This window comes from Anastrepha obliqua, chromosome 1, assembly GCF_027943255.1.
Source record: "Anastrepha obliqua isolate idAnaObli1 chromosome 1, idAnaObli1_1.0, whole genome shotgun sequence".
NCBI lineage: Eukaryota > Metazoa > Arthropoda > Insecta > Diptera > Tephritidae > Anastrepha > Anastrepha obliqua.
The window spans coordinates 169158763-169171281 of record NC_072892.1 but is presented as its reverse complement, the minus strand read 5'-3'; the positions used below and the strand labels follow the sequence as shown (position 1 = coordinate 169171281).

Below are 12519 nucleotides of genomic sequence, written 5' to 3'. Positions count from 1 at the left end.
TTTTTTTATATCTCCCCTTTATTTATTACAGTCTGTTATATATTTATAATATTAACAATATGTAATTTTTGTACAATTACTAATCGACAAATGCTGTAATCTTGCGGCTATGGCGTTATGACTAAAGCACCACTAATTGCGGTTTAAAGCGGATTGGGGTAATAATCGTTGGCAACACTGGCGAAAACGACAGTTGATATCTATTGTGAATGAATAATTATGAATCTTTTAAAAAGAAGAACAAAAACAAATTTGTGCAGATCCGTAAGTAAACACTCTCAGCTGGTCGTCAAAAAATTCCCACTGCTGTGATCGCCTATTTCCCAAACGAATTACATAAAGGACAGCGTTGCATAAAAAATGACTAAATTTCATAGAAAATCATATCAAAAAATCTAAAAAATTACGTAAAGATTCAGATATTTCTCAATAAAAGGTAATATTATAGCTAAGAAAAATATTAGGCGCCTTGTATTCGCCACTTTTCTGCGGGCTATCTCTATGGTTGATTAATTTGACGAAAAATTTGCATGCGAAAGCAACAACAAAGTAATCGAGCGCGATTCACCGCTAGTGAGTATGGCTATAGCTCTTAGACTGGTATAACGCACTGCTTTAACAACACACGTAATTTAAGGCAGTTTTCTTCCCGCGTTGCCAACATATGTATGTATGTTCATTTGTCCTAGTTGCTTCATCTATTCGCCACTTGCTAACTCTTGGCGAAAAGAAGAGATCTAATAAAAAATATACCTAAAATTTTACCATTTTCCCATTTAACCAATAAATTGAAAGTTAATAACCGAACTATTTATAATTTAATGTTTTTTAACTTTTCATTTTCTGTACTGCATAGCAAAGGTAAATTTGTTAGTGCCGAAACTACGGCAAGGCTGGAAATAAAAATCAGCTTTGCTAATGAACTTGACTAAACCTGCTAATTTTTATTTACGTTGCCTTAATTAATGCCTCTTCAATTAATTTCACTTTAAATATAACTAAAAATTTCAATTAGCACATCAACTAATTTTCAAATACCAAATCGGCTCGATTTATTGCACTAATAAAAAATTGTTTGCGAAAACGTGTTTATCGCCAGATGAAATGAATTCTAACGTTAGAGGTTAATTAAGAAAGCGGACCTTAAGGGTGGAAACCGGTTTAGGAGGCCGAAATTTTTGTGTTTTTCGTGCATTTTTTTAACAAGGAAGGAATAATCAGAAATTGTTTAAACCCTTTAAGTATTTTATTAATATTTTTAGGTAATAGTGGCGTTAGAGCGTGCTGTTCATGGACGAGCGCCATCCGAGTATCCGGTTGGTGGGCATTCCTGAAGTTATAATTTTTCTCTGTAATAAACAACAATTTTTTTTTCATTCACAACATGTTTCCTAAGAATATGAACCTAATTTTGATAAAATAATATTTACCATAAAATTGCATGTATTTGAGCGGCTGGACGACAATGTCATTTTTTCATCTATTTTGCTTAAAAACCCATATTTTAAATAATAATATAATCCCAGAATTAAGTTCATATAAATTAGAATTGAATAAAGAAAAAATCCCGAAAAATTTCATAATGATTGGTCGATAACTTTTTGAGCTAGAGTGCCCACCAGTTGAAAAAAGTCGTTTCGAGAAAAACGCCGTTCTAACTACTGCGCCCTACGGTGCCGCACTGACGGGCGGGCACTTAAGTGCTCATAAAATCGGGAATAATGCGAATTTCCTTTTAAAATTTTTACATATTCTTGATTAGTTATACTAACAATTTATGCAATAAAATAATTTCGATTTTTTGATCGGTATAAACTGGTTTCCGCCCTTTATATTTTGCATATTGAAATGCAAATGTTTTATTTTAACCTTTTAGGGACGAGTGTCGCCCAAGCCGTTTTACCGCCCCGGACCCGTGTCAGCATATAGCCGCTTAAATTAGTTCTTAGCTGCAAAGCTCGCGACGTCTGTCGTCTGAGCGATAAGATACGCATAGGTATAGTAAAGCACTTTTTCATTCAAATACATTAGGGGCCATTAGCGATGAAGTCTTATCCTCCTTATAATGTAAACTTACGATGTGAGACGACGGTAGAGTCAGAACGAATTTCACTGCCAGAGGAACTCGCAGGCTTTTTATATATTTTATAGTTTATCCTACGCACGATGGCTAAGCGATCTAGAGATGATACGTTAGGTAGTGACAGTTCTGACGAATATTACTTTGAATCTGATTAGACGGAAGATGACGGCATTACTTCGTCCAGTAGAAGTGAAATCCGTTTTTGATTGATGAAAATTTTTTCTTGTGTTAAATAAGGCCTTAGTTTTTATATCGTTCAATGGATTTATTTTCTTTATTACCCGCTCCAATACCTCTCGTCCTCAGTGAAGCTCGCCCGTTAATTATATTTTTTTTATCTTTTTTGTTATTATCTTTTAATTTTTTTTATTTTTAATTTTTTTAAATTAATTTTTTATTTTAGATGTTCCTTAATATTATTAATAATATTATTTATAATTTTTTTATAATTTTTTTGTATTTATTTAGTTAATTTTTGTTTATTTTTTTCTGTTTTTTCATCATTATTTTTTATTTATAATTTTATTTTTATTTATTTATTTCATTTTTATTTATTTTTTTTAATTTTTTTTTTTTAATTTTTTTTTTTTAATTTTGTTTTTCGATTTATTTATTTTTTTATTTAGTGCTTTGTGTAAATGACGTCAATATTTATTCTATTTTTTCTACAATTTATTGGCATTGTGGATCACAAATTGGATCCGATTTTTGCATAATTTCAATTTTTGTGTTTCTCTGCATACAAAAGTTTTATTCGGCTCATCCTGAGCCATGTACCATGAAAAAGAAAACAAGAGCTCTCTGTTGTATAGGGATGAAGTGAAGTAAAGGGTGGGCTTGCGCTTATTAATTATTTTGATCGATGTCTTCTAATGACACTTCGTTAATAACGGCGCAAAGGGAAACATGCTCAGTGTCGATTTACACACGGAGACGTCTGGAAGGGGGAGCCACTGGAAATTCTCTTTTGATGTTTCATTCGCGGTCACATGGGCAACATTTTACATTTTTTCGGTAACATTGGTTGCTTTTCACGTTCGTTGCTTCTTTAGCATCTTCTGGTTCGGTTATGTTGTAAAATCTGTTCCAAATCCAATCCTTACATAGCCGCCACCATGTTTCACAGTACCGACCACATATGACGGATTGAGTGCTACACCTTCCCTTTTCCAAACAAAACTGCCAATTCCATTCTATCCAAATAAGTTGAATTTCGACTTGTCGGTGAAAATAACGTTGCAAAATTTATTCAGATTGCTAATGAATTCTTTAGCTAGCTCAACCTTCTACTCACATTAATCCTTGAGAGAAGGAGGCTTTTGCTAGGAGTGCCCGCTCTGTATTCGTTACTGTGCAGAAAAGAGAGAGTTTGTTTTTGTTTTCAGGTTCTCGTTTACTAAATGCATAGCTAATCCTTCTCTTGGTCACATAAGACTTAATTTTGGAAACTCTTCCAGTACCACTTTTTCTAAGAAAAAAATGTTTTTCATTATATTTTTTCAATATATAAGTATTAAATACTGTGGACTTGGGTTTTTCACAATTTTTGCGATTTGACGCACAATGTTCCGTTCAGTTTGTTAAAGGGTTTTCCAATAACCGGTGTTATTGGTGAATGGGTTGCGCTATCGAGAGATGATTAACGATTTTTTATGGTCGGAATTGGATGGTATTGATCTGGACAACGTTTATTTTCAACAAGACGGCGCTACGTGGTACACAAGCAACGAAACCATTGATCTTTTACGGGAAAAGTTTCCGGACCACGTTATATCCCGAAGAGGTGATCACAATTGGCCACCGAGATCTTGTGATTAACACCTTCTGACTTTTTTCTTTGGGAACACGTGAAAGAGAAGGTCTACGCCAACAGCCCATGGGTGATTTAAGGCCTCAAAGATGTAATTCGTGAGGCTATCGGGGACATAGGGCAGCCACTTTGCAATTCGGTTATGGAAAATTTCATGAAAAGTATATTGTCCTGTAAGCGTGGTCGTGGTGGTCATTTGCCTGATGTTATTTTCCACTATTAGCGGCATACCTTCCTCTTTATAATGAAATAAACATCTATTCATTTATATTAAAAAATAACATTTTTCTTTGAATATCAAAATAACACCTCTGTTTGGAACACCCTATATTTCATCATTAATTCTTTTAAATCGCTCGATGTTTGCTTATTCATTTTCACTCTTAAAAACTTGCAACGTCAATGGCAAAATGTGAGAAATGAACTAACTTTTGCAGTTAAAAAAAAAAAAATAGAATACGCATAGTTTACTTAAATGTGCTAAAAATTAGGGTGCCCACTTTTTGTTTGACTTTGAAAAAATATACTTTTGAGGTTATTACGTAAATAAACGGAGTTACTGTTTATAATAAAACAACAAGTATGCATATTGAATAGTTAAAAATGAAATGTGTTCAACTCAAATGATTTCTTAAAAATTTGTGAATAATTTCAAGAAGAAGAAGAATTTTATTTTTATTTTTATAAATTTGAATTTTTTGAATATTAGTGTCCCAGTTTCTTTTTAGTTCACTGTATATTTTTGTTTTTCATTCAAAAAAAAATATGGCCACCCTAATGCACTTGCGTAGATACTCAATGCATTTACTTATTGTACTATAACTAAATTCTAATTGAAATATCTAATAAATCTACTTTTCGCTCCGCTAATGCCACACATTTCCTCATTCATTTTTTTAGTTTTACATTAAAAAAATTATAATAAAATCATAAACCAAATCCATTCATCAACACATTTGGCCACGCAAAATTCATTCCTAGTAACATTTCCGGTTGTGAAGTGCGTTCATTGGAGTTTTCACACACTGTGGTGCAGGGATATCATCATCACCATATCACCATCACCTTCACTGCTACTACCATTGCCACCACAAACATTACCACAATTAGCACCGTCACCGCCGCTATAACCACCACACAAACATAGTTTGCCGGACTCGCCATCAACGCGGCCACTTACACATTCTCAATTGACCAAATGAAATAAATAATCATAACTAAACTAACAGTTTTGCACGATTCGATACATTTTTCATTTGTGTGCATAAAATCAGCATTAAATTGACATAAATTCACAAGTTGCTTATTGTACTCATCAACCGCCGCAATGAGTTTGTGGTTGAGTGTTGGATGCTTTCCCGAGCTCGAACAACAAATGCGTGAGTACTACGAAAAGAAGGGTCTCACGGAAATACGCGTGTGCTTAGCGTGGTGGATTGAAGAACAATTATTAATGTAAGTAAAATTGGCAAACGTCTGCAAGTGGATAGAAGTGATTGTTTTAAGCGTGTGCGAGCAAACTTTGTGTATTAAAACTAGGTTGTAGTTTATTTTTCTCATTGCTAAATTGCATTAATTGTGTTACCAGCGGGCTCATAAATGGATGTGTGTGTTGTGTGGATACAAATGTGTGTGTGTGTAATTTAAAATATTTGTGGTATTTATTGTAATTGTTTGTAAGTGCTTTGATTCGTTCGGATCTTAATTAGTGTGTTTAAGTACTTGTACTGTAACAGGTCTATTCTATTGGGTTGTTCGTAAAGAAATTGCCGATTTTTTAAAAGAAAGTAAATACAATTTTATTAAAATTTAGAATGAACTTTAATCAATTATATATTTTCCATTTTGTACGATAACCTTTTGCCATCTTTCAGGCAAATTCATTATTTCCCGCTCATAGAACTTCTGGCCTTTATTTGCACAAAACTGAACCAAGTGCGTTTTTATAGCTTGGTCATTGCCGAAAGTTTTACCATTTAAGGAGTTCTGCGCAGACCGAAACAAATGGTAGTTTGACGGTGCAAGGTTAGGGGCTAAATGGTGGGTGGATGCATCAAAAGTTCCCAGCCAAGCTCTCGCAGTTTTTGGCGAGCGACCAAAGATGTATGCGGTCTAGCGTTGTCCTGATGAAGTATGACACCTTTACGATTTGTGATCAATTCTGGGTGGTCGCTTCTCATTGACGTCTGTATTTAATTTGTCCAATTGTTGGCAGTAGACATCCGAATTAATTGTTTGGTTCCTCTGAAGCAGCTCAAAATATACCACACCCTTCCAGTCCCAAGAAACTGACAGCATAATCTTCTTTTGGTGAAGTGCCAGCATTTGCAGTGGTTTGTGGCGCTTCACCATGGTTGGAACATGATCGTTTTCAATTGACGTTATTGTAAACAATCAAGTTTTCATCACCAGTGATAATCCGCTTCAAAAACGCATCGACTTCATTGCGTTTAAGATGCATATCACAAGCGTTGATGCGGTTTGTTAAATGAATTTCTTTCAATTCTTGTGGTACCCAAATATCAAGCTTTACTACCAGTCCAAGACTCTTTAGATGCTCATGAACGGTTAATTTTGGTATATTTAACTTCTCTCCCATCTCACGCAAAGTTACATGACGATCCAATTTAATTAAAACCTTGATAATGTTCATCGACATCACTTGGCCGACCTGAACGTGGCTCATGTTTAAGTGAAAAATCTCCAGAACGGAAGACCAGAACGGTCTTTCTTTTAGGGCTTTATCACCATACAAATCACGCAACTTTTAGCAACATTCTCTGCGCTTTTTCCTTTTTGGAAAGAATAAAGTAAAATATGACGAAAATGCTCTTTTGTGGGCTCCATATTGAAATTGACACCAAACAAACAAATATAAACAAAATTACGCGCACTTTTTTCTAAAGCAAGCTAAAAGTGACAGCTAATAACTGTCAAAAGTAAAAATTAAAATAAATAGTCACAAGCTATTCAAAACAATTATCAACGTCGTCTATATGTAAAATCGGCAATTACTTTTCGGACAACCCAATTGGGAGTAAAATCTACCCTGGTGTGAAAATTTACCTTTCAGTAAGTTTTGTGCTTTCGTTTCGTATTTTAATTAACTTCCTTGTTACCTGGGTAAATTTTGTTGCCTACGAAAAAGGGCTTCGGGTCTTCCGGTTATTCAGAGACGAAAAGTGAAAAAAAAAAATTTAATTTATATATGGGTAAGACTCCGTCAGAAAATATGAGATTTGCAAGTGGTCTTTCGATTTCTTTGAAACTTTGGGAAATATTAGTTCTAGGTAAGATACACTCGAGCCTAAAAGGATTTTGAAAAATTTTCAAAATTGAGTCATCTACGCCATGTTGAAAATCGGGACCGTGTTTTTTTCAAAAATCAATATTTCTTGAACCGTTGGATGGATTTCAATGCAATTTACAGACAATATAGAAACAAATAAGTAGTTTAAATTAGTATTATGTTAAAAAAAAAATTCGAAATTTTGACCAAAAAAAAGTCAAAAAAATTTTTTGAATCAATTTTTAGTTGATTTGGCCAGTTTTTTAGATTTTCTGTTATACACGTAACGATTCCTTATGATTTAACCTTTATTTAAAAAAAAAAAATTTTATGGTGTCTATAATAGTTCTCGAGATATTGCGATTTTAATGGAAGCGCGCACCGTGAAGTTTGCGGTTACGCAGCGCGGGAGTAGAAAAACGCGCACAGACCAGCAGCAGTCTGCTCCAGTCACTTCATACAGGAACACATAACGCAGCGCGAACCGTGCGTGCGTACGCGAACCGTGCGTGCGCGCTTCCACTAAAATCGCAATATCTCGAGAACTATTATAGACACCATAAAATTTTTTTTTTTTCAAAATAAAGGTTAAATCATAAGGAATCGTTACGTGTATAACAGAAAATCTAAAAAACTGGCCAAATCAACTAAAAATTGATTCAAAAAATTTTTTTGACTTTTTTTTGGTCAAAATTTCGAAATTTTTTTTTTAACATAATACTAATTTAAACTACTTATTTGTTTCTATATTGTCTGTAAATTGCATTGAAATCCATCCAACGGTTCAAGAAATATTGATTTTTGAAAAAAACACTTTTCAACATGGCGTAGATGACTCAATTTTGAAAATTTTTCAAAATCCTTTTAGGCTCGAATGTATCTTACCTAGAACTAATATTTCCCTAAGTTTCAAAGAAATCGAAAGACCACTTGCAAATCTCATATTTTCTGACGGAGTCTTACCCATATTTAAAAAGTATAACCAACCATATTCTTCCTGATTGGCGCGGTAACTGTTTACGCGATTTCGGCCGAGTTTAACAAAACGCACCAGTCGTTTCTTTCTCGTGCTAACCAGCACCAGTTGGACACACCAAGTGAAGCCAAGTCCTCCTCCCCCTGATCTTTCGAACGTAGAGGAGGCCTTCCTTTTCCTCTGCTACCACCAGATGGTACCGCATCGATACATAGCCACTGGATCTTTATTCGCTGCGCTATGTCTATGTAGGCGTAAAGCTCATACAGCTGATTGTTCCATCGTCTGTAATATTGATTTGGAGAAAAAGACCTCCATTAGTTTTAGATGTTTGAATTATCGAAGTTTAATCAATAACCGCTGTGTCCACCTTGATTGCCAATTGCGGCAGGTTTCTGCGAGAGCGACATACCATAGTTCTTTAATTTTTTGCCAGAAATCTTTCCTTTTTGTGAATGTTTCCTTCCCGATTTGCTTCTTTAAATCTCCCCAAAGGTTTTCAATGTGGTTTAGGTCGGATGGTTTGACAAAACCATTCACGTACTAAAATTGAGCAGTGTTTTGGTACAGAGTCTTGCATAAAAAGCCACCGAAGTGGCATAGTATTCTCAGCAAATGGTAGCATCATTTCTTCTTTAGGTATGCCCTTGTAAACAAATTCGTCTATTTTATTGATTATGAGGTGATTATCCTAATACCAAGAGAAGCATCTCGAAATCATAATGTTGACGCCACCGTGATTGACTGTTTTTATTGTTGGGGTTTTTTTTGTGGTGTTGTTCGTTTTTTGATTTTTGTTGGTGTTTTTTTTGTTTTTTTTTTTTGTCGGTGCCTTTGTGTTTTTTTGGTGTCTTTGTTTTTTTGTTGGTGTCTTTGTTTTTTTTAGTTTTTTTGTTTTTTAGTTTGGTTTTTTATTTTTTTGTTTTTTTTTTTAGTTTTTGTTTTTGTTTTTAAGTTTTGTTTTTTAGTTTGGTTTTTTATTTTTGTGTTTTGTTTTTTAGTTTTTTTTTTATTTTTGTTTTGTTTTTGTTTTTTTTTTAGTTTTTGTTTTTTTAGTTTTGTTTTTGTTTTTGTTGACTCAGCGTTAAAAATTGTATTATTTTTTTTGTTTTCGAAGCTTGACAACAATAGCTTCTCAACTGTGCAACGGAGCGCACGACTCTTCTTTGAAAGAAATTTAATTAATTAGTTATTAACCCTCGGTTGGCCACCCGGGGTATGACCAGACTTTTTCGACTTTGGCCGTGAATTTAATATATTTGTATTATAACTAACGACTCCAGCTTCCAGGTAGCTTCCCAAAATTTCAATTTCTATCGATTTATGGATTTAAACTTTTAAAAAGGATCCTCGAACAGAACGAAAAAAGGCCAGACCCGGGTGCCCAACCGAAGGTTTTAAAAAAGTGTCCAACGTAGTATTAAATGAATTACGTAATTGGCTATATACGTTACCTTCAATATTTTTAATTTTTTTTTTATTTTTATTTTTTTGTTTTAATTTTTTTTTTGATTGGTGCTTACACCCTGTTCGGGTGTTTGCCCGAGCTCCTCCTCCTATTTGTGGCATGCATCTTGATGTTATTCTACAAATAGAGGGACCTACAGTTTCAAGCCGACTCCGAACGGCAAATAGTTTTTTTTTGTCATTGTCTGGCGGGGAGCGACCGCTATTAGAAAAATGTTTTTCTTAATTTTGGTGTTTCACCGAGATTCGAACCGACGTTCTCTCTGTGAATTCCGAATGGTAGTCACGCACTAATGCGAGAGTTGCCCGCAAAGTACCTGTTTTAGTGGCCACGCAAAAGTACATTTTCCGAAAATAACCGCATCTGTGCAACTAATAACGCAACTTAATATAACGGGTCTTTTAAATTCACAACGAAGCATCGGTGCCATATGTAAGAAAAAAAAATTCTAAAATATTTTAAAAAATTTCCGAGCCGCACAAAGAAATCGATAGATAAACGCAGCGTACCTATTTTAATGACCATATCTGTATATGAGTATTGTAATAGTTTGCAATTAATTCCTAAATTTGAGAACATTTTTTACTACAAATTTAAATTATTTGTCTTACAGAAACCCACCTGAAATAGCGCCAACCTATGAATTGGCCGTAAAATTAGCAAACTCATTCTACGAGGAGCTCAAACTAAAGCTCAAGTCTTTTAAATCTAATTGTGATCAATTTAACAAGGATATCTCACGAATTTGCAAAGATCTTCAACAAATAGAACCTTTAAAGCTCTATTCATATCTAAAAAGGGGTATCGGACTGGAACTTCAGGCATTGAAGGCAATGCCTCAAAACCCCCACATGTATAATCCGGCTGTTGTAGGTTGCAATGTGAATGGGATCGGTATGAATACGTGTAATCCATATTTGAGCGGTGTTGGCGGTCACCTCGGTGATGTGCATATAGCCGAGGATGCGTATGCTTTGCCGGCGCGCATACAAAAACTGGCTGTTGATGTTGAGAATATGCGTTTGGCCATACAGAGCGTCCAAGGCGAACAGGAGGCAATTTGCAAATATTTCAATCAGACACGTGCAATGTTGACGCCACAGGAGATACAGGAGCTGGATAATCAATACAAGGACAAATATCTGATTTTGTGTGAGCGTAAGCAGGTGGTAGTGAACGATTTGCGACGCGTCATCAGCGAATATGATACGATACAGGATCAAGTGATAATGGCATTGAAAATGTGGCAACGAAATCAAGCGTTGGCTGGCAATGGGGCGCCATTTCACGATGACTTAGACGACATACAACGCTGCGTGGAGATGCTAGTCGATATGGTTGCTAAAATCCATGCTTTTGTCAGCAGTCTGCGGATAATGAGTGAGGGTGAAGATTCCGTACTTACTGATTTGCTAAATCACGTACGATCTGTACAAAAGATGCTTGTCTTATCTGCTTTTATAGTAGAGCGCCAGCCTCCCCAAGTCATGAAAACACATACGAGGTAAGTGTGGAAAGAAAGGTACAGGTGGAGTGTGGAGTGGGTGTTTTTAATTAAATATTTTTGTTTTATATTACAGATTTGCGGCCGCTGTACGATGGCTGATTGGGCCGCAACTTGGCTTATATTCAAACAATCCGATTATAGAATGTGTTATACTCTCAGGTAGGTGACAGACTGCCACAAGTATTATTATATAATAGAATTAAGACTAAGCTGTATCAACTGGTATTTGTGTCAGTTATTTTTGAAACGAAATATAGGACTATAAGTTATTTATAAAGCTTTCTTAACACCCAAATTATATGCTATGATTTGTTATATGTATTAGTAAAAGAGCCAATGACATTTTAATTTTATACTTGAAATAGTTGCCAGATTACATGTGAAAGTTTCAGAGTAATTTCATTGCTTTTACGTCACATTAGGAGTGTTCTGTCACCATTTTATTACCGTATGATCGGATTGCAGATTATTATTCTGATAATTGTATACTATCAGAGACTCAGTGAACAAAATTGCAGCCAATATTTCAGACCTTTACCCGCGGCTTGCTTCCTAAATGCAGGGTGGCTGATGAATTTTGCTACATTAAGAAACTCAAATAACTTTTTTTTAGTGTATGGAATTCATTTATTTTTTTTTCAAGTTGAAGGTCATTAAATTTTATTAAATGTAGCTTAACTAGTTTTAAAAATAATTGAATTTAAATGCTTCCCATGCTCGTTGACACAAGTGCGGCATCTTAGTAAAAAGTTGTTCATTGCTGCTTTGAGAGTTGCGACAGGAATAGCCGCAATTGTTGCCCGAATGGATTGTTTTAGTTCATCCAAATTTGTTGGCTTTGTTTTATAAACTTCTTGTTTACATAAACCCCACAAGAAAAAGTCAGGTGCAGTAAGGTCAGGCGACCTGGGGGGCCAACGAAATTCGGAGTTTCTTGAAATCAGTTTATTGGGAAATTTTCGTCGCAACTCTGTCATAACGGTCTGGGCTATGTGAGACGTTGCCCCATCTTGTTGAAACCACATAGAGTTGAAAGGAGTTCTCTTTCGGCGTAGTTCTGGATAGAAAAATTCTTTCAGCATTTTCAAATAACGGTCTCCAGTAACCGTAACGGTGTGACCATTTTCTTCAAAATAATAAGGCCCGACAATACAGCGTGAAGAAACCGCACACCACACTGTCACGCGAAGAGGATGCAATTCCGTCTCGTGGAGTATCTGTGGGTTAGAAGTACTCCATATTCGACAATTTTGTTTGTTCACATTGCCGTTTAAATCGAAATGGGCCTCATCAGACATGAAAAGGCAGTTTAACATGTTTTGGTCTTCTTCCACCATTTGCAGGATCTTCTGGCAAAATTCCAAGCGAATCGGCAAGTCTGCTGCA

At 35.1% G+C, this 12519-nt stretch overlaps 1 protein-coding gene across 5 annotated transcripts in view; it reads left to right on the top strand.

Moving 5' to 3' along the window:
• LOC129240638 (signal transducer and transcription activator-like) overlaps nt 1-12519 on the top strand; it is a 79856-nt gene that overhangs the window by 41401 nt on the left and 25936 nt on the right. For all 5 annotated transcript variants that reach the window (XR_008582092.1, XR_008582093.1, XR_008582090.1 and 2 more), the window contains exons 2-4: nt 4794-5348; nt 10240-11130; nt 11207-11292. Coding sequence is in view for 1 of the 5 variants with exons in the window: in XM_054876580.1 (XP_054732555.1) it covers nt 5221-5348; nt 10240-11130; nt 11207-11292 (1105 nt within the window). In the remaining 4 variants the exon portion in view is untranslated. The remainder of the gene's footprint in view (nt 1-4793; nt 5349-10239; nt 11131-11206; nt 11293-12519) is intronic.